Source organism: Mandrillus leucophaeus, unplaced genomic scaffold (genome assembly GCF_000951045.1).
Source record: "Mandrillus leucophaeus isolate KB7577 unplaced genomic scaffold, Mleu.le_1.0 Scaffold25, whole genome shotgun sequence".
Classification (NCBI taxonomy): Eukaryota; Metazoa; Chordata; class Mammalia; order Primates; family Cercopithecidae; genus Mandrillus; species Mandrillus leucophaeus.
The window spans coordinates 228,205-249,846 of NW_012102587.1; the positions used below are offsets into that span (position 1 = coordinate 228,205).

The 21,642-nt window shown below is 38.6% G+C and overlaps 1 protein-coding gene across 1 annotated transcript in view; it reads right to left on the reverse strand.

Annotated features, from left to right (window-relative positions):
- The window catches only part of CNTNAP5 (contactin associated protein-like 5), a 951,880-nt gene that overhangs the window by 27,162 nt on the left and 903,076 nt on the right, over positions 1–21,642 (reverse strand). The window contains exon 21 of the mRNA XM_011983413.1: positions 21,301–21,388. Coding sequence (XP_011838803.1) covers positions 21,301–21,388 — 88 coding nt within the window. The remainder of the gene's footprint in view (positions 1–21,300; positions 21,389–21,642) is intronic.

Here is a 21,642-nt window from a genome sequence, read left to right on the forward strand (position 1 = left end):
AAAAAAAAAAAAAAAAAAAAAAGTAATGCAAGAACTCAAACTATAAGAATCCTAAAAGAAAAGCTAGGAACACCATTTCAGACATCAGACTTGAAAAATAATTTATGATCACATCCTCAAAAGCAATTGCGACAAAAACAAAAATTGACAAATGTAACCCAATTAAACTAAAGAGCTTCTGCACAGCAAAAGAAATCAACAGGGTAAATAGACAACCTACACAATGGGAGAAAATATATGCAAACTATGCATCTGACAAAGGTATGATATTTAGAATTTATAAGAAACTTCAACAAATCAGCAAGCTAAAAACAGCTAACTTCACTTAAAAAAAAAGGGCAAAGGACGTGATGAGACATTTCTCAAAAGACATACAAGTGACAGACTTATGAAAAAACGCTCAACCTCACTAATTGTTAGAGAGATGCAAATCAAAACCACAATGAGATACCATCTCATGCGAATCAGAATATCTATTATTAAAAAGTCAAAAAACAACAAACGTTGATGAGGCTTGGAGAAAAGAAGAAGCTTATTCACTGTTGGTAGAAATCCAAATTAGTTCAGCCACTGTAGAAAGTAGTTTGGAGAGTCCTCAAAGAAATTAAAACAGAACTACCATTCAACACAGCAATCCCATTATTAGGGGGGTGTGTGTGTGTGTGTGTATATATATATATATGAAATAAATTGTTTTACCAGGAAGACACATGTGCTCATATGTTCATTATAGCACTGTTCACAATAGCAAAGACATGGAATCAACCTACATGCCCATCAATGGTGGATTGGATAAGGAAAATGTGGTACATATACACTATTGAATACTATACAGCCATAAAACAGAATGAAATCAAGTCGTCTGCAGCAACGTGGATACAGTTGGAGGCCATTATCCTAAATGAATGAACACAGGACCAGAAAACCAAACACTGCATGTTCTCACTTATAGGTGGGAGCTAAACGTTAGGATGGACAAAAAGATGGCAAAAATAGACACCAAGGACTATTAAAAGGGGGAAAGGGTTGAAAAACTCACTGTCGAATACTATACTCAATACTAGGTGATGGGATCAATTATATCCCAAACCTGAGCATCAGGCAATATATCCACGTGACAAACCCGCACAGGTGCCCTCTGTATCTGAGATATTATAAAAGCTAAAATTATTTAAAAAGAAAAAGAAACCAATCTTCTTTTAAAAAAGTCACTTATGACTTCTCATTACATTTTAGATAAAGGAAAACAAAAAACCAATCCTGGCTTTTCAGGTGTTGGGCTCGCCTGTGTGTCCCATTCCACCTCCACTGCCTGACTTTACAGGGCCTGGCTCTGCAAGACCAGGCTGTCCACGGGGTCTCCTATGCCAGGAATTAAAATGTGGTAAAACAGAGAGAATAGGAGATGTGAAGTTACTTTTCTGCCAAGTTTTCTTTCTAGCCTGAATTTCACAGGAGTTCTTTCTTTCATCTTCATTTTCAGATTCCCCAGCTACAATTGCCTCCATATGGCACCTAGATATTCAGCAGTCACTGTGCACTAAGCAGTGTGTGTAAAAGCATGTAATACATACATCCAGAGTTATTTAATCATCAAAACAACTCTGGTAGGTTGCAATGATGATTCCTGGTTTTCAGATGAGAAAACTGAGGCCAGATAAAAGGAGGAACTTGCCAGGGTCTCAGCGACCTGTGGTTGAGCCAAGCTTCAGGCTCTGTCTGTCCAATGTCAGGTCTCAAGCTCTCACCATTTTACTGTCCTACCACTGTCACATAGGCAAGTGTCAGCTCTCACTGCCAGATATGTTTCTACTGATGCTTAATAATAAGCATCTCCCTCCCAAAGGAACAGAAAGGAATTAGAAACAGACAATATTTGGGGAGCAGGGAGGAATGGCTAACTATGATAGAAAAGTGTGTTAACGCATCCCTCACCATCTATAGAAGTGCTGGTTAGAAGGGGTTTTTAATATTACTTATGACCACTGAAGATGTGTGTCCAAGAGATGTAGTAAGCTGAAATCTGAATTCGGTGCTCTTCAAGTTTATTGACACGTTGAGATGCAAACTGCAATTGCTAATAACTTAGATGTAACCTGTAGAATTCTAGAGCTTCCAGAAGCAGAGCGCAAAGAAAGATAAAAGTTTAATACCCTATTTATAGAAAAGGGAGCCATCTTTTTCTGATGAACATCTAGATGACGAGGGGCAATTTCAGAACTGAAACCTCCACTGTATGAGTCTAGGTTCTCCAGAATAACAGAGCCAACAGGATTATATATACATATGGTATAAGGAATTAGCTCACATGATCACGGGGGTGGAAAAGTCCCCAGACCTGCAGTCAGCAAGCAGGAGATCCAGGAGGGCTGAGGGTGTAAATTCCAGTCCTAAAGCTAGATGGCTGTACCTCCAGGAGAGTTAATGTTTCTGTTTGAGTCCAAAGGTAGAGAAAGACAAGTGCTCCAGTTTGAGGGCGGTCGGCAGGAGAAGTTCCCTCTTACTCAGCCTTTTGATTCTATTCAGGTCTTCAGCTGATTGAATGAAGCCCACCCACAGCGGGGAGGACAATCTGCTTTACTTATCTACCAGTGCTAATGCTGACTACATCTGGAAACCTCCTTCCAGACACACTCAGAACAGTGTTTAACCAAATGTCTGGGCACCCCATAGCCCAGCCAAGCTGACACCTACAATTACTCATAACAGCCACTTCATAAGTGAGTCAACTAATTTTCTTCTTCCTTTGCTTGATTCCAGTTTTCTCCTCCTAACCTCACACAAGGAAATTCTTATCAAATATCAGTTTCAAAATGAGTCAATCACAAAGATACAAGATGGATATAAATGATGCATAATCAAACTTTTTCCTATGCATATGATAAAAAAAAATTACTGTGATCTTTCAAAAAAACTTAGATAGGATGAAGTCCTGAGCAATTTTCAGGCAAAGATTTTACCAAAGAATACAAGGGGGAATGAGAAGTCCTGATTTGAGATCCTGAATACATAGCTCAGCTCTTTGGATTTACATAGCTCAGCTCTTTGGATTTCCCTGTTCTGTCTCTTAAAGCCTTTGGCATGGACAACACTTTGAGTCCCAGATTCCTTCAATCTGCCCCTCCTAAACTGCAACTAAGAGCTTACATAGCTTCGGTCACCACAGTACTATAAATTAGGAATTGCTGTCAAAAAGGTTTCAGGATCCACATAACAATCACACTCCAGAGTCCAGACTACAATGGAAGTTGGTGGCATAAGACTCCAAATTCCATATTTTTTTCGCTATGCCATGGAAAAGAAAAAAGATGAGGAGTATCCAGGATGACCACACACAGAAGTAATGACATATTTCAAATGAGAATGAGAGCTCATTAACAGTCAAAGTGGCTGGGTACATGTTTGCAGCTGGCATTCAATGAAAGGAGCACTTCCATGGGAAGCCCAGGTCATGGAGTCAGTACATGCACAGGTGTCAGTTATAAAGGTAAGGAAGTATGCCGCCCAGTGAGGTAAGCAGGAGGAGTTTGGAATTCCACAGGATAAAAGTATTAAATGTCATAAAATATTCACACTTGTGTTTACATGTGATTATTAAAATGCATGTTAATGTTTTAAGTGTAAATATCATCAAGCTAAATTTCTTTTTCAGTAGGTTTGCTTGCAGCCCAGAAATTCATCAATTTGGGTCACTGAATTGGATTTCAATTTTCTTTTTCTCCCCTTTTAAAAAGTAGCATGAAATAGGACTTTGGGGTCAGATTTGGCATCAGAATTGTCAAAGTCAAAGTTCATAACATTTTCATACATCACAAAATAATATAATGTTCAAAACCAGAATAAACTCCAAAGATCATCTGGCAGTCTCTGACATTTCAAAAAGGATAGATTTGCAACCAGGAGATGTAAGGCAACTGCTCACTGTCACAGGGTTCTAGGAGTGCAGAGACACTCCTGCCTCCAATCTTACTACTTACCCTAAGTCTGGTTGCTAACAAAATCTCCTTGAACCACATATTAAATAATAACCTTGGGATATTACTCCATGATTGTCCTTATCCTCATTAACTTATATTTGAGAATTGATAGGACAAAGTGTGGCAACCCTGCTCTTGGAAACACAAATGTAGGATAATTAAAAGAATAAATGCAACCAGAATCATCTTTAAATATCTCTTTGTATTGACAAGGAGAATGGTGAGACTGTGGGAAGCACAGTTGGTAATATACAATTTCCTTGATTGATTCCGCTGGGCTAGTCCTCGCGTGTTAATGGCTTTCAAAAGGCAACAAATCCCCTCCCAGAGATATGCCCAAGAGAATTAAAAACAGGTCTTTAAATAAATACATATACACATGTTCACAGCAGCCCTATTTACAATAGCCAAAATATGGAAACAATTCAAATGTTTATCAAAGAACAAATAGATTTTTTTTAAAAACACCCTGGCATATACATACAACGTATTATTCAACCATGCAAAGGAATGTAGTACTATACATGATGCAATATTATAAATATCAAAACTATGCTAAGTGAAAGAAGTGAGATACAAAATGTGACAAATTGTATGGTTTCATTTATAGGAAATATCTCAAATAGGTAAATCAATACAGACAGAAAGCAGCTTAGTGGTTTCCAGGAGCTAAGAGGAGGGATGGGGATGAGATCTGACTGTTTAATGGGTACTGAGTTTGCATTTGTTTGTTTGTTTGTGTGTGTGTGTGTGTGTGTGTGTGGGTGGGTGAGTGATGAAAATGTTTTGGAGCTAGATAGAAATAATGGTTGCAAAATATTGTGGATATACTAAATGCCTGTGAATTGTATCCTCTAAAATGGTTAATTTTATGTGCATTTCACTTCAATAAAAAATAAAGAGAGACTATTATAATGGTCTAAGGATGTGTGAAATTGAGTAGGCTATAGTCCCCTTATTCAGTCAAGCCTTCATCCAAGTACTGCTGTAAAGGTACGTTGTAAACGTAAATGAAGTCCATAATCAGTTGACTTTAAGTAAGGGAAATTATCCTAGATAATCTGTATGGGTCTCATTCAATCAGTTGTAAGGCCTTATGAGTAGAATGGCTTTTAATACTTCCCGAAGAAGAAGAAATTCCACCGCAACTTCCACGCATGCCTGAGAGTTCCAGCTATACTTTCTGATAGCCTGCCGAGTGGATTTCAGACATACCTGGCCTCCATAACCATGTGAACCAATTCTGTGCAATAAATCTCAATATATTATCTCCTACTAGTCATGCTCCATTGGTTGAATCCTGACTGATATGAGTGGGTTCTACATTTAGAAGACTTGGCATCTAAAAGCCTTTTGTTCTTCCCCAGACAACTTCACAGCAATTCTCTCACAAGTAAAGCAATCTTAGAGAAAGATAAAATAGTTCCAAAAAGTACCCTTTATACCCCCAAATAACTATACTGCCTGGAAAATGAAGAAAGAAGTGCTATGACTGAGGGGTTATTACAGGCGGGTGAGGGTAATGTTGATAGCCGAGGCAAGGGTGCTCACCAAAAAATGAGACATAGAGGGACTTTTACCCAGTAGAACCTGACATGCACCAGCTCTTGTCTGCACCGCGACTTTCAGTACCTCTTTCTCTCTAAGCAAGGGATTGGGAAGTCTTTTATAGGAAATGTGCCTGTCCCAAGATAAATGGGCTAAAGATAAAGACATTGGAGTTGTCTAACTAAAGGCCCAGCCCTACTCTTCAGGGTAGCTCCAAGGCAATGCATTCCAGACACTTCCTTTTGAAACATGAGCACAGTCCAAGACCATCAGAAGCATGAGTAAAGTCTCCGGCAAGAATGAGAGATCACATGACATAACAGAGAAAAAGCAAATTGGGAAATGTGACTATGCAGAAAAGAAGCAAAACACATGGACACACACATAGACATGCATGTACAGATATGAATACATACATACACACAGAAAGGAACAGGCACATACACATATAAACAAATGCACATACAGAGACATGCATGTACAGGTATTCCCGTACACATACATACAGAGAGAAACATGAATGCACACATACATATGCATGCAAAACACTGACATGTGCACAGGACTACACATGTGCATGCACACAGACATGCATGTAAAGATATTCAAACACAAATATACATAAAATGAAATATGCACATATGTGTACACACATGTGCAGGCACACAGACATACATGACAGATATGCACATACACATATATGCACAGAGCAGAACATGCATGCACACATGCATACACATGTGCACGAGCATGTACATGTATTCACAGACATACGGAAAGAAACATAATGTACATGACATTTGCAAGCATGGACATACATTTACATGCACACATATACATGTGCCTGGACACACAAAGACATATATATGCACACACACACAAATACACAGAAACATAAACATCCAGATAAACACATATACAATACAGTTATAGCACACAATTGCCCACATGTGTTTATGCATGTGGACATGCATGCACATATATGTGCATGCATGGACACAAGCAAACATGCACACATATGCATATACATGCATGTATATGCACATACAAACCCACACGCATGAATATATATGTACATGTACCCATACGTGTACACACATGGATAAATGCAAACATACACATATGTGTGCACACACATGCCTGTACAGGTATGTACATCATCACACATGGACATACACATACATGCACACATACAAAGAAACCATTGATATACACAGAGTTATAAGAAAAGATAATTTAACCTGGAAATTCCATATTAAACTCCAAAAGCTTAGCTTGGTGTCTCTGTGTATAAAAGTTTCACTCATGTTTTGGGAAGCACTCTACCCACACACATGACCAAAGCCCCTATCTCCCACCTCAAGCCAAAGTAACCTCTGTGGCTCCCAATATAAAGTAAGCTTTTGGTTGAATGGGCACACACAGGCTGGGCACAGTGGCTCACACCTGTAATCCCAGCACTTTGGGAGGCTGAGACACGTGGATTGCTTGAGCCCATAAGTTCCAGACCGGCCTGGGCAACTTGGTGAAATCCCATCTCTATGCAAAGTACAAAAATTAGCTGGACTTGGTGGTGTGAGCCTATAGTCCCAGCTACTTGAGAGGCTGAGGTGGGAGGATTGCTTAAGCCTGGGAGGCACAGGTTACAGTTAGCTGAAATCATGCCACTGCACTCCAGTCTGGGCACGACAGTGAGGCAGTCTCAAAAAAAAAGAAAAAAGAATGGATGATATATATTGATATGGTTAGGCTGTGTCCCTACCCAAACCTCATTTAAATTGTAGTTCCCATGATCCCCATGTATTTTGGGAGGGAGAGAATTGAATCATGGAGATACTTTCTCCCATCCTGTTCTTGTGATAGTGACTTAGTTCATAAGAGATCTGATCGTTTTATAACGGGCTTTTCCCCCTTTTGCACTGCATGCCTGCCTCCATGTAAGATGTGCCTTTGTTCCTCCTTCACCTTCTGCTATGATTGTGAGGGCTCTCCAGCCATGTGGAACTGCGAGTCTTCTAAACCTCTTTTTCTTTATAAATTACCCAATCTCAAGTATATCTTTATTAGCAGTACAATACAGATGTACATATATGGAACTTCCCGTTCACAGACCTACAGCAGCTGATGTGATCTGCATCTGAAACGTGCATATTTGCAGGACTTCTCTCTGATGAAGACAGCACCTCTGCATAAGCTAGACAGAGTGTATCATCCTTCATAGGGAAGGCCTGGCCTTCCATCCAAAATCAGTAGGGAAACAAGATCTTGGTTACACATAATTTTACTTTTGATTTCTCCTTTCTCTAGTCTTTTTTTTTTTTTTTTTTTTTGAGACGGAGTCTCGCTCTGTCACCCAGGCTGGAGGGCAGTGGCCGGATCTCAGCTCACTGCAAGCTCCACCTTCCAGGTTCACGCCATTCTCCTGCCTCAGCCTCCCGAGTAGCTGGGACTACAGGCGCCGCCACCACGCCCGGCTAGTTTTTTTGTATTTTTTAGTAGAGACGGGGTTTCACCGTGTTAGCCAGGATGGTCTCCATCTCCTGACCTCGTGATCCGCCCGTCTCGGCCTCCCAAAGTGCTGGGATTACAGGCGTGAGCCACCGTGTCTGGCTCTCTAGTCTTTTAATAATGCCCTTAGAATACAAGTCCCATGCTTTAAAGATCAACTGCTCTGTAATTACTGCTTGCACACAATTTTGGGTTTCCACCCAGGGCACTGAATATTTAAGGGCACAAACAATCCCACAGCCTCCTCCTGTCATCTCAGCAAACCTGGTGCTCTATGCTGCACCCTGGCAGAGACTCAGTGAGTGCTGGTCAGTGGGCTGAGTGGCTCATTCTCACTCCTTCCCAACCTCACCTATTCAAACCATAGCATATCCTCAGGGATGGTGGCCCCTGAACTCAGCTGTGGCTGGGCAAAGCGTGAAACTCAGTTGTCAATCTGGCATTCAAAGCCCCAAGTCCAGTTCCATTAAACTATGCAAAACCCCTGAACTGAGTGTGGCTTAGGCGACGGACTGTGCTGGCTTTCCTAAGACTGATTCAGTTTTAGGACCCATAATCCCACATCCCTGGGAATCCCTCAGTCTTGAGTAGACCAGAATGACTGGTCACACTAGTAGAGATCTTAAAATCAGGAATACCAGTGCAAGCATTTCCCCCTTGAACTGAAAACATGTCTACCACCTGTGATGCATTATTAATCAGAAGAAGTGCATTATGAAACACATAGAAGCACAGACAGAGCACAAAGGCCCGTGTTTCAAAGTGGGAGTGATAAGAATATGATGACAAAATGTCCCTGACTTCAAGGACCACACTTTTCCCAAGGAAGCAGCTACATACACACGTAAGAAATACAAGTCAGGAAATCGTAACAAATTCAAGATGGGGAGAGATGTGTCCCATGCAGTGGTGGGCTACTGTGAACATCGCCACAGTGAAGGTTCCTAACTGGACTCTCCCCGCAGCAATCCGATCCACTTCTCTTCCCCATGTGCTAGATGATAGGGATTTCTCAAATCCAGAAGCAGATGAGCAGAACTGGAGAGCAGGCTCAAAGGAGGAGGGTAAGGTATCAGCCTTACAGTCCATTGTAACTTATGCCGCAAGTCAGCAAACTCGGGGTCAGGCCAGACCAGAACTATTTTATTTCTCTCTGCAATGACCGGAAAAAGCTGCTCCAATTTCCTTTCCTCTTGTCCTCTCCATTCCTGCCCTGGGTACTCTGCCACCCACCTACCCGGTAAATTATCCAAATCTTCCAATTCTTATTTTACAAACTGCACCTGTACCTGCTCCCCAGTTCCATTACTATTTCTTTTATATCCAAAGGATAGGCATTAGCATAACCTGCACACCAGTCTCTTTCCTCCATCTTGCTTGTTACTAACAAGAGAGGATGATAACAGCAGCTCTGACCATGAGAGCTCCCTTCCATGCTCTCTCCTCTCTGCACAATAGATTCTGAATGCCTTTGCAGAGCACTGAATGTCCTCTGTAATATTCTCCCAATGGACTGTTCTTGTTTCCCTTGCCTCCCTCTACTCTGCTGCATGTATGAAACCCTCTCAGATGGCCTATTTACTGTTCCTATCCTACTATCTTTGTCTTCTTGTGGTCTTACCTGGTTCACACTATTCCTCTTTCCTGGAATGTACTCCATCTATTGAGGTCAAACCTGTCCTTCAAGACCAAGGTCAAGGTGATCTTCCACACAACAACATTTGGGTCATCTCGACTAGAAATGCTCTCTCCCTTTTACGAATATTAAGCACACTCCATCTGTAAAGCACTTATCAAAACTGTTCATATCACAATTAAATAAATGTCTTATCCTCACAGATATGTGTTTTATCACTTTGGGAACACAGACCTATGGGCTTTACTTCTTTGAAGTTTTCATATTTTCTCTTATTATATCGCCTTGTATATAATAGGTATCCAATAGTGCATTCAATGAATTATCTACAAATAGTGTTAGGGAGTAATTTACTAATTCCAAATATTTATATCATGTTTATCTTTTATGGGAGGCATGCCCTATGCAAGGCTTATATTCTATGGAATCATTTTGAAGAAAAAGGTAAGACAAGAAATGAGAAAGATAGGGCATGTATTCAAGTCTTATATATGATTGCTTAGAGTTGATTAGAGCGGGCAGCAGTTGATATTAAGTGAATGAACTAAAAGTAGAAATTTCCTAGATAGAATGACTTATTTATTTTCCTTACTAAGAAGCAGGCCATCTGACTCTTTATCAAGGAAAAGGCAGAGAACTTTAGAATATTTGCCACAATTTTCTTAATCCAGTCTGTCACTGATGGACATTTGGGTTGATTCCAAGTCTTTGCTATTGTGAATAGTGAGTTCGTGTCCTTTGTAGGGACATGGATGCAGCTGGAAACCATCACTCTCAGCAAACTATCGCAAGAACAGAAAACCAAACACCGCATGTTCTCACTCATAGGTGGGAATTGAACAATGAGATCACTTGGACACAGGAAGGGGAACATCACACACCGGGGCCTATTGTGGGGAGGGGGAAGATGGGAGGGATAGCATTAGGAGATACACCTATGTAAATGATGAGTTAATGGGGGCAGCACACCAACATGGCACATGTATACATATGTAACAAACCTGCACATTGTGCACATGTACCCTAGAACTTAAAGTATAATAATAATAAAAAGAAAAAAATATTAGCCACAAGAGCCTACCTCTGGCACTGATCACTGGCAATGATAATTGTGGAAGTGTAAAGGAAAAATCCACAGATTCAGGTCAAATCATTCTTAGAAACGGATAAATGACATCTACAATCTTTCCTAAGTGACAATGAGCTTGACGTTATGCAAATCTGTTGTAAAACTCAATTTATTATCATTAATGGCATCCTGCAAAAATAAAATCTTGGTAGGCTCAATGAGTAACCAGTGGCCACGTAACCCTCCTTGAGCCTGATTCCCTCTCCTTCTGTGTGAGAAAGCATCTAGAATTCTAACCTGTGCTTGTTTCACTTGTTTCTTTCAGCTTCCGGCCAATACGGTGCTTCCATTCTACCAAGCTTCAGAGAGGTCCCTACAAGGCCACTGCAGGGAGTTCATTACTCTTACCTCGGATCCTTTGTACTTCATTACTTTGTCACCATTGACATTTACAACACTGGCCCAGATTCCCCAGGCAAAGGGCAAATAAATCAATAGCAGAGCCATTGGCAAGGAAGAGGGATATCAGGCAAAGAAAATCAATAGGCGGCATGGTTGTATGATCTCATTAACAATAGTTGCTGTTTTCAAACCAGACACTTCACAGGCATTATCTCATATCTTCAAAACAAATCAGTAAAGCAAGTATTACTACTCCTACTTTCCAGATGAGGAAACCAAGGTTCAGAGAGGTGGTGTTAATCATGACAGAGCTAAGTAGCAACCTTTCTATGGTTTGCGCTCAGCACTGTCTGACCCCCAACCCATTCATTTCCCATCTCACTACCACACATACTCGTGAGAAAAATACGTTGTAAGAGGAAGCTGGAGACACTCATCCAAGTCTTGGAGGCAGCTAGCTGCACAACACTGGGCCCAGTCATGGGTAGCATGATAACCTTTCAGGTAACCACAGCTCTAATATTTATACATTATACATATGTGTGTGTGTGTGTGTATGTGACTGTGTGTGTTTTCCTTCAACATATGTTACGGAACATGTAATATGTGTCTGCCAATACAGTAGCAGGGAAGACAAAACTGTAAATGAGACTGGGGTCCTGTCTTTGGAACCTCATGACTACTCCATGCTGAGAAGTGGAGAGGGACAGAGGTGATGTCTGGAGTCTTTAACCGTCAGACTAGATTTGATGATTTTAAGCTTGACTGACTCAAAAAGTATCACATGATTATAACCCATCAGAGGCAGCTTGACTCCTGAGAAAATAAGTTTAAATAATTTCAGGTGGGTTTTGGCCTTGTTAACTCTTTTCAGATGATTTTATCAAGAGTATTGTGGGCCAGGTGCAGTGGCTCATGCCTCTAATCCCAGCACTTTGGGAGGCCGAGATGGGTGGATTACTGGAGGTCAGGAGTTTGAAATCAGCCTGGCCAACATGGTGAAACCCCATCTCTATTAAAGATACAAAAATTAGCCGGGCATGTGGCGCGCACCTGTAATCCCCGCTACTTGGGAGGCTGGGACAGGAGAATCGCTTGAACTCAGAAGGCAGAGGTTGAAGTAAGCGGAGATTGCACCTGGGTGACAGAGTGAGACTCCATCTCCAAAAAGAAAAAGAAAAAGAAAAATGAAGTTAAAAAGTAAATACTGTTCACACCACTGCCTCCACTGTTTACCAATCATGAATTAAAATCATGTTGACACCTTGCCTTATCCATTCATCCTCCTAGAGTGGGAGAGAAGAGTAAAATTTAAGCTTTGTTACGTAAAGACTAGAATACCTTTAGCTGGAAGGCAATTCGAGTCCTAAAGGAAAAATGCTGAGTTGGATGAAGTAGCTTTTTACGTTATAATTATACTGGTGTTACAAACTTTACTGAGCTTTTATTACATGTCAGGCATCAACCTAGGCACATCATCTGCATCACCACCAGATTTTCCGAATTATAAGTGTTATAATAACATATACCTGTGTTCTAATTGAGAAGACTGACGTTTGCAAGACTTAGTAATTTGTCCAGGTCACATTAGTCAATGGTGAAGTCATAATTTGAACCCACAGCTGATTCCAAAGCCTGACTTACAAGAAATGTGCCATCTTCTCTCCATGGTTAAAGACTCTCTCACTCTACCTCTACTTTTAAGCCCATCAGGTCTAAAAAGACAAACTTTTGATGCAGAGCTTCTCAGCAGACAAATGAATTATGCATTGTGTCAAACACTTCATATCATTCCTTAAAAACCAAACTGTGGCAAGATCTATTAGGAGTGTGGAATCCAGACACTTACGAGTTACGTGATATTGGGAAAGTCACCGAACCTCTGTGACTCAATTTTCTCATCTATAAAAATAGAAGTAAGAATGGTACTTATCTCCCTGGGGAAAAATAAATTAACATAAGGAACGAGTTTGGACTTAGCATACAGAAAGATATTATCAAATAATCATACTAACAGTAACTACTAGTTTTATGGTACTATTAGTATTAGTATGCTATGAATACTATACCATTTTTAGTATTATCATTTGGTAACAGTGAAGAAAACCTAGAATTAGCATAGCCTACACGGGATACTTCAAAACCTTGAAAAACTTTAATACTACCAACAGATCCCACGCAAATAACTTTCCTTTGAAAGAATTAATTTTTAAGATAAGCCGGATCTTTAGAACAAGGATAATTTTTTTGCTATTATGTTTGTTTGTTTGTTTCACACATCGTGTAGCCATAGTAATGCTCAATAGTTTTTGCTTGAGGAGAACTAATTTAAAGTTTATATCAATAAGAGTCACATCATGTGACTTCTGGGCCACCATACAAAACATCCTTTGCTATCACAGTCAGGCAAAGATGTGTAAAGTCTGGCGTTTCCTTGAAGGCCACCCCTCTTAGAAGGAGATTACTAACAGCTCCTCCCAGCTGAAGACAGTCTGCATTTAGAAACAACGTGTCATTGATATTTTTGCTTCATTCATTTTTTTTAGTCACGAGTATAGACAGAGCAGGCAAGTGATGATATAAAATGAGTAACTCAAGGGCATTCTATTCAAAGAGTGGTTTCACTCTTAGAAAAAAGGGACAACTTTTACAGAGCAGTGCAGAGCATGGAGCAGGCTGGCACTGCTATCATGAGGTGATTCATGTAACACACAGAAATAAAATTGCATCTTAAATCATAAGATAACACACATTCCTGTTGCATGAGAAGAAACTAAATTATCTATTGAATTTATCTGTGGGGGAAAAATGTAACTTGTTATTAAAGGAAAAAAAAAATAACAAAAATTCCATATAACCCAGTTGCAATTCAATGCTGGTTATCCACAAAGTAGAAAATATAAGACATGCGTGTTTGGGAAATTGGGATGATTATTGAAATCTGATATTTCATGATGCTCTAAAACACACCATTTACTTCATGACGCAGAAGGTCAGATTAGATTAACGTATCTAAAATACTGTATTACCCAAAGAGACAGTATCATTAAAAATTATCTGGACACAATATAAGACAATTTCATACAGTGTTAGGATTTGAGTCTGGAAGAGGCTGTGGTTTGGAGATTCAGTATTTACTAAAGAACTATGCATGACCATAAACAAAATGAAATATAATTTGAGGAGCCTATGCATTTAAAATGAAATAATCTTTTAGAGGAGTCACTGTGGAAGCTATAAACTTGTTTTAAAGAAGATTACATGAATTTATTTATTAAAAGAGCATACCTCAACTATTATTATTCCTACTGCAACATATTTGAATTGTTGATGCACACTGGCACAATCCTTTCCCAAATCAGCCACAATTCCTAGCCCATGGCTATAACTGCACCCTCTTCTCTCCTCTTAAAAGAGGGAGAGCAAAATGCAAGGCAGAAAAAGAGGTGGCATTACTAGATCATTGTTGATTTTTCTCTTTCTCTGGTAAGAACAGCTCAACTTGCTTCTGAGAAGTACCTTTTCCCTGTTATCAACCCATGCAATTAACACTGAACTAACTCCTTCACTCTCTTCACAGCGTAGCTGGGTGAGTAATTTGGCCATGGCCATGCAGTAGATCCCAATCACCTGAACACTGCCATGGTCTGAGATTGGTCCTTGAAAACTCAACCCCATGACTTAACACAAGAAAAGTTTTCTGGAACTTTTAAAAGTGAGAGGTTTTCTTTCCACATGGAATGTTGAACTGATACTACTTAAACCTGGAGTTGATGATTTCACCTTCATTACCGCTGAAATCTTGCCTGCAAATGAAGTCCCTCCAAGAGGTAAGCAGTCAAATGTGGAATGAGAAACAGACAGACTGGAAACACCCGAATCTTCATATTTGAGGTTCTGAAGCCAGCTGTACCTGAAGCAGATCTTATACCTTGAAACTTCTATTTTAACCAACTATTATTTCCTCTTTTGTTGTCATTGTTGAATCTGGTATGAGTTTGATATACCCTTGAAACAGTGCTAATTGATAACGAGTCACACTAGATTCTGCAAGACTCACCATGGTTCAGAATTGCTCTTTTAGAGCTCGGTTGAGCACCTCCCTGGAAGTTACACTTACAGTCACCTTGACAGACACATTAACAAAAAAGAAAACAGAAAAAAAAAAAAAACAAACCCTCACAGTTCTCTTTTATGTTTCTACAACCTTGAAAATAAAGAAAAAAAAAAAAGCAAACATTTCTTGAGTATATGCTAAATACCAAGTATTTTGCATATAATGTTTCAAGAAATCCTTACACAGCTCTGTGAATTCATTAAATGAATTACGTATTACTATCCTCATTCTACCAATAAGGAACCATACACAAGTTAGATAAATTCACCAAGGTCACACAATGTTTAACTACGTGAGAGATGCAAACATGGGTCAATTTGTCTCCAAAAAGCTGGGCATCTTCCACTCTAGAATTGTGCTTCCTAGTTTAGCATCGACTGCCAGATTTGAATCATAAGAAGCCTCTGTGTCCAAAATCAAAAAGGAATTAGAGTACGGTCTTCCAAAGTGAGCATTTTGAAGTACACACCTTTTATTTATATGCATAAATTCTTCTGTGCTTTCTATAAATGGCAGCCGTAACTCACCCTCTGCAAGATGCTTGTAAGGTGATTTTACGTGAAAGCATTCAAAGTATTCATTCAATGATACTGTAATGTTGCACAAGACACAGTAGGCTCAAAGTGTAAACCTGAGGGATTGGGGAGAATTAAAGAACCCTGTTCTATAGATGCAATCAGAATTCATTTTAACATGTCAAAATCATGTGTACATGCTCACAGATAGCTCTGCGACTTACAGATTAACTGTAAATTTTACGCATCTTGAGAAGAAATTCTTTCAATTTCTGTATTTTTTTTGAGGCAAGTAAACATTGAAATCTAGATGGGCAAACAGCCACTGGAGCAGAAGAATAATGCCTCTGGCAGGTGTGAGCTTTGGCCTATCAAACTGGCAAGTAGGAGATTAATAAACATCAGCTGCATAAAAAAAAATGTTATCAGCATGCCATGAGTGCAAATTTCATTTTAATGTCTCTTCAGAATTTTGTAGCAACAGTTTAAAGGCCGTACTATAATTCTTTTCCACCTAAACTTTAACCTGTTTACATATTTTTAAAAAGTAGCTACTTCTTAATTCTGCAGACTGGCAAGAAGTCTTCTCTCAGAAGAGTAATATCATACTTCTCTCAGAAGTATGACGATGATAATAATAATAGTAACTCTTAATTTCACCAAACAATAGTAGTTTTTGTTTTGAAATCAAACTTTCTTGATATATTTTAGAAGAGTAAAGAAGGGGACATCAGGACCAGAAAAAAATAAATTAAACAGAAAAAAGGAGAGTTTCTTTTAGAAGTTTCAAGTTTTTTCAATTCCTAAGTCTGCCTGGCTGTCTATGCTCTTGTGACAGGGCCAAGTTAAACAGAGACTTAGAAATAACAGTGATAGAGCACGCTATGTTTAAATCTGAGGCATATACATCTATACTTTCAAATGAAATAAGTACATTTCCAGAAACATTCTCTCTTCCAAATGGGTTACTTCCCTAAATATATGTTCTCTCTCTTTTAATGTTATTTTTCTTAAATTCACTGATGCAATCGGCCAGAACAAGGAATTCTCACTTGAAAGTTAAGAAATGTCAGTAAACCACAGAATAAAGTTTGCAATATCCCATAACTTGACAGATATGAGCATCAACATTCTTAGAGAACCAACAGTGAAGTTTTAATGTAGACAATTATATCGGCTATTTTTTGTGGGCCAGTATCTACATCATGGGGACCTTCAGGAAACAAACAAACAAAAAACCAAACAAACAAAAAACTGCTTTATTTATAACAGTATCTGTAGCACCATGGCTGGTATAGAGTATGTACTAAACCACTGTCCTCTTTAATAAGGAATTGGTCCTTTCTTGGACAAAAAGAAAATGAACAAACTTGCTTTTGCTTTGCAATGAAATGCTATTGGTGGTACTGAAGAAAACTGAGACACTAGATTTACTACATACTTTTTTTTTCGTATCTATCTACCATGAAAAATGCTTTCGAGTGTTTGATTTACAGTTGGAAATGACCTCCAAAGCAATCTTTTCTAAAATTGTGAAGTTCAGTTGCATTCATCATTAATTCCATGTAGCCATCTTAATACCATCCCTTCCTGTTTTCTCCATCCCTACTCTGCTCTATTTCTGATGCATGGGGTTTGGTTTCCTTGTTCCAGAGTTCCCCCCGGATTAGTGTCCTTTCTAAATAATAAGCCTGGATGCTCATATTGTCTCCCTTTACCTTCTGCTAGGTAACTTTCATAGACCAGAGTGTTGAGGTTAAGTGTTGGTCCAAATCCTTCCATCTGTTCAACAGCTGTTCAAATGGGAAGGCAGCCCAGTAGGCAGATGTTTCCCATCCTTAGAACAATGAAGACATTTTATTGGGTATTTGATATGGCTTGTATCTGTGTCCTCACTCAGATCTCATGTTGAATTGTAATCCTTAATGTTGGAAGTAGGACATGGTGGGTGGTGATTGGCTCATGAGGGAAGATTTCTGATGAATAGTTTACTACCATCCTCTTGTTGATGTCCTTGTGATGGTGAGTGAGTTGGTGAGATATAATTGTTTAAAATTGTGTGGCACCTTCCTCCTCTCTCTTCTTCCTGCTCTGACCATGTGACATGCCTGCTCCTCCTTTGTCTTCTGCCATGACTTTAAAATTCTTGAGGTTTCCCAGAAGCTGAGCAGATACCAGCATCGTGCTTCTTCTATGGCTTGTAGAACCATAAGTCAATTAAACATTTTTTCTTTATAAATTACCTAGTCTCAAGTATTTATGGCAATGCCAAAATGGACTAATGCAGGATTCCTCCTCAATCTTAACAGTTCTTTTCTATCTGATAATTACGAAGCACCAGAAATAAAATAACAAGTTGTCTGTAGTGCCTTGCTTTAAAGTTTCAATTCACCAGTCTTATTGCTGGCTTAGCTGAAAGAGTGAAGGGTCATATGAATGCTCTACACAGTGGTAAGATTTAATGAGGATTTTTTTTTTTCATTTTTAACAAGAGGATATTATTGGAACTTCCATTACACAGAGCAGGGGGCCATGAAAAAGGTCTGGGCTTTGTGGTCAGTAAGCCCAAATTTTCCCTCTTTCCTAATATGTTTTAATTTGGTTAATGATACTAATAGTAACAACATTTCTGCTAAGACTTCAACCAGAAGACTGATCTCACTCAGATATGGAGCTCAAATTTATATTTCTTCACTGTTCAGAAAAAAAAAGGTGAGAAATTAAAATTGTCCTAAGTTGGTAGTACCTCCTGGCACCTGGTAGAAGTTAAAAAAAATCTTATTTTGAGGAAAGTGTCTTGATTTTTGATCCTTAGAGTTGTCACAAATTAATTGCAATCAATATGAACAAACACACATGCGCACATGCACACACACACACACACACACACACACACACACAGCATAAGGAAACAAGCTACCACAGGAAAAAATCTAGAAAACAGCTAGTAACAGACTGGGACCCCCACAGACTTCAGATGTTGGAATTATCAGAGACAAAATGTTCAATAACTATTAATGAAATGCCTAAATACATAAAAAGATGGAAACGAACAAAAGAATGGAGACAAAAAATTATCTTTTTTAACAGTCATGCTTCAAAAAGAGCAAAATATTATTTTTAGAAATGAAAGATAAAATCAATAAGAAATGATTCATTGAATGGGATTAGGCATAAATAAGGAGAGGACTAGTGAATGTGATGATAAAGCCAAATGAATTGCCCAGAATGCAAGATGTTATATCAAAGAATGAAAACTACAAGAAGAGTGTAAGAAATATGATGATAGAATTAGCAAGTCTAAGTTCATATAATTTAGATATAAAAGAATTGAGTAGATAGAATAGGAGGAAGTAAGATTTGATATTTTGAGAATTTTTAAGAACTGATGAACGGATACATATGAATAATAAATATGAATTGGATGCATAGATACATATGACATACTGAACAGGAAACATTAAAATATCAAGTAAGATACTTTAAAAAGAAATCTACAAGCAGACACCTGATGACAAAATGGCAAAACATCAAAGAAAAAGGGATGACTTTAAATCAACTTGTAGGTGGTAGGCACGGAGGTGGTCAGAGTACCTACAAAAGCAGGACAGATGGACAGCTGACTTCTTGGTAGCAACCAGGGGAGCCAGGAAACAAGAGGACACTGATGTGCCAGTAAATCTCTGAAACTGGCTCTTCAGTAGGAAGAGGTAGGGGAAGTCCTGGCTTTTAGCATTTCTGATATCCACAGTGTAAACCCTCCTACTACAGCTGATTTCAAGCTGGCATCCTGCCACCATTGAAGGATGCAGAGTTGGGGAGAGACGTGTATACCTGAATTTTACAGGTATATGGGCTCCATAACACTTCCATCTTATAGGTACACTGGCTCCATAACACCTCTGACTAATTTCTCTACATCTGAGAGAAAATATCCTTCAATATTGAATTGAAGATCTGGCAAAATTATCTTCCAAGATTAAAGGTAAAATACAAACCTTTTGTTCAGGAAAAAAAATACATACATATATAATGAAGGAAACCTTAAACAGAAAAGAATTCAAAAGAATTTAGTTCAAAAGAAGAAAATAAAGTCTGGCAGACAATAGAAAAGTCTGAGATAAAGGAAGAAACGAGGAATATATAAACTAGTGTCTATATTAATATATCAAAAATAAGCAGTATCTAAAAACATAAAAATGAGTATTATTAGGAGGGGGAATGGAATCAGAAATAAATGAAACTCAATCTGGGATCAGTGTTGATTGGTTCTTCCAACTGCTATTTGGGGAACTAAAATGGACATTTTTTTGACCCTACTGCAGCTAGGTTTCTGGATCAACATTACATCTGGAAATTATAAACCCTTTATGAAGCTTGAGGGCTGTAGCAGGAATCATTTTTCTGCCTTTTCAGCTCTATCTACCGGCAAGCAAAAGCAGGGGCGTGTGCTGCCTTCTTCACAACCATTTTTCAGAGACCTCCTCCTTCTACTTATGAATTTGCATACAGTCTGGGGCACGGGGAAGTCATTCCAAAAGACCCCACAAAGAACTCACACTGTAAGTATACAATTTTGTAAGCAACTAACTTACTGTTTTAAATGTATTTCTGCTTACAGTGCCTTGAGTTATTAATGTTTTCTGCACTGTACTGTGATAGAGAGAGAGAGTCAGAAAGAATACGATGGAATCACAGGAAAAGTTGGATATATAGGAAATAGGGTAGCAGAAACAAGTTCAATTGTACAAGTAGCTCCATAATGTAAAAGGACCTACATTTGCCATTATAAAAAAAAAAGGATGGACAGATTGGGTATAAAAATAAAATCTAGCGGTATGTTCTTCACAAGATCTCCTACAAAGCTGAAAGAAAAGGAAAACTTGAAAGAAAAAGAATGAGAAAAGAGGCCAGGCAAATACTAAGTTAAGTGAGACTGTAATAGGAATATTAATAATGGGCAAAATAAATTTAAGCATTGAAAGACATTACTAAAGTTTAAAAAGATCACTTAAGTGTGATGAAATGTTCACTTCATCAGGTAGATAAAAAATTTCCATCTTGTATGCATGTAATGAATACTCTCATTATATATAAAGTGAAAATTGACAGAACTTCCAGTAGAAAAAGAGAAGATTCACTATTATAGTAGGAAATTACAATGCCTTTAAAATTTTTGATGAACGATTGAGTTGTTCAAATCCTTAATTTATGCACTCATACATTTAAGTTAAAATTAAGTAAAACTTAAAAATATATTTTAAAATTAAGTACACATTTAAGTATTCTGCTAAATTACTTTAATATTTTACCTCTTGGAAATTTTTATAAAATAAGATAGAAATGCAGTGCCTATTTCTGCCACAGATACATCTTGGCATTTTCTGAACAAGAAATCTTGGTTTCAGATCTCAGATATGACGGGAGCAAAAGGCTGCAGACTTGAATCCTTAAACACCCTAATGAAAATTATGTATTCATTTATTTTAATAAAGCCCACTGGAAAGGTATGAACTAGAACAACATACCTGTGACTTTGCCCAGGGTGAGTGACCTTATAACCCTGAACTCTACTTCTGGAGAGAAGTTATAACTGAGTCGAAGTTGACGGTCCATCTGCAGGAAAACAGAAAACAAAAGCACATCAGCACAGGTCTGCAAGTAAGAAGCATAAAACGATCCCATCTGGAAATAGCTTGAAACAACGCACACAGAGAGCAGATCCCCCTCTGAGATTTCCTCTCCAGAGAGATTAGACAGGTCTCGTTAATTCTCCCACAATGCACATAAAATACCCCTTGCTTTCTTCTTTGTGAAATAAGGGTTTTCACACAAGTCTTCTCCCTGGGAAACTGTATATAGCGTTTTAC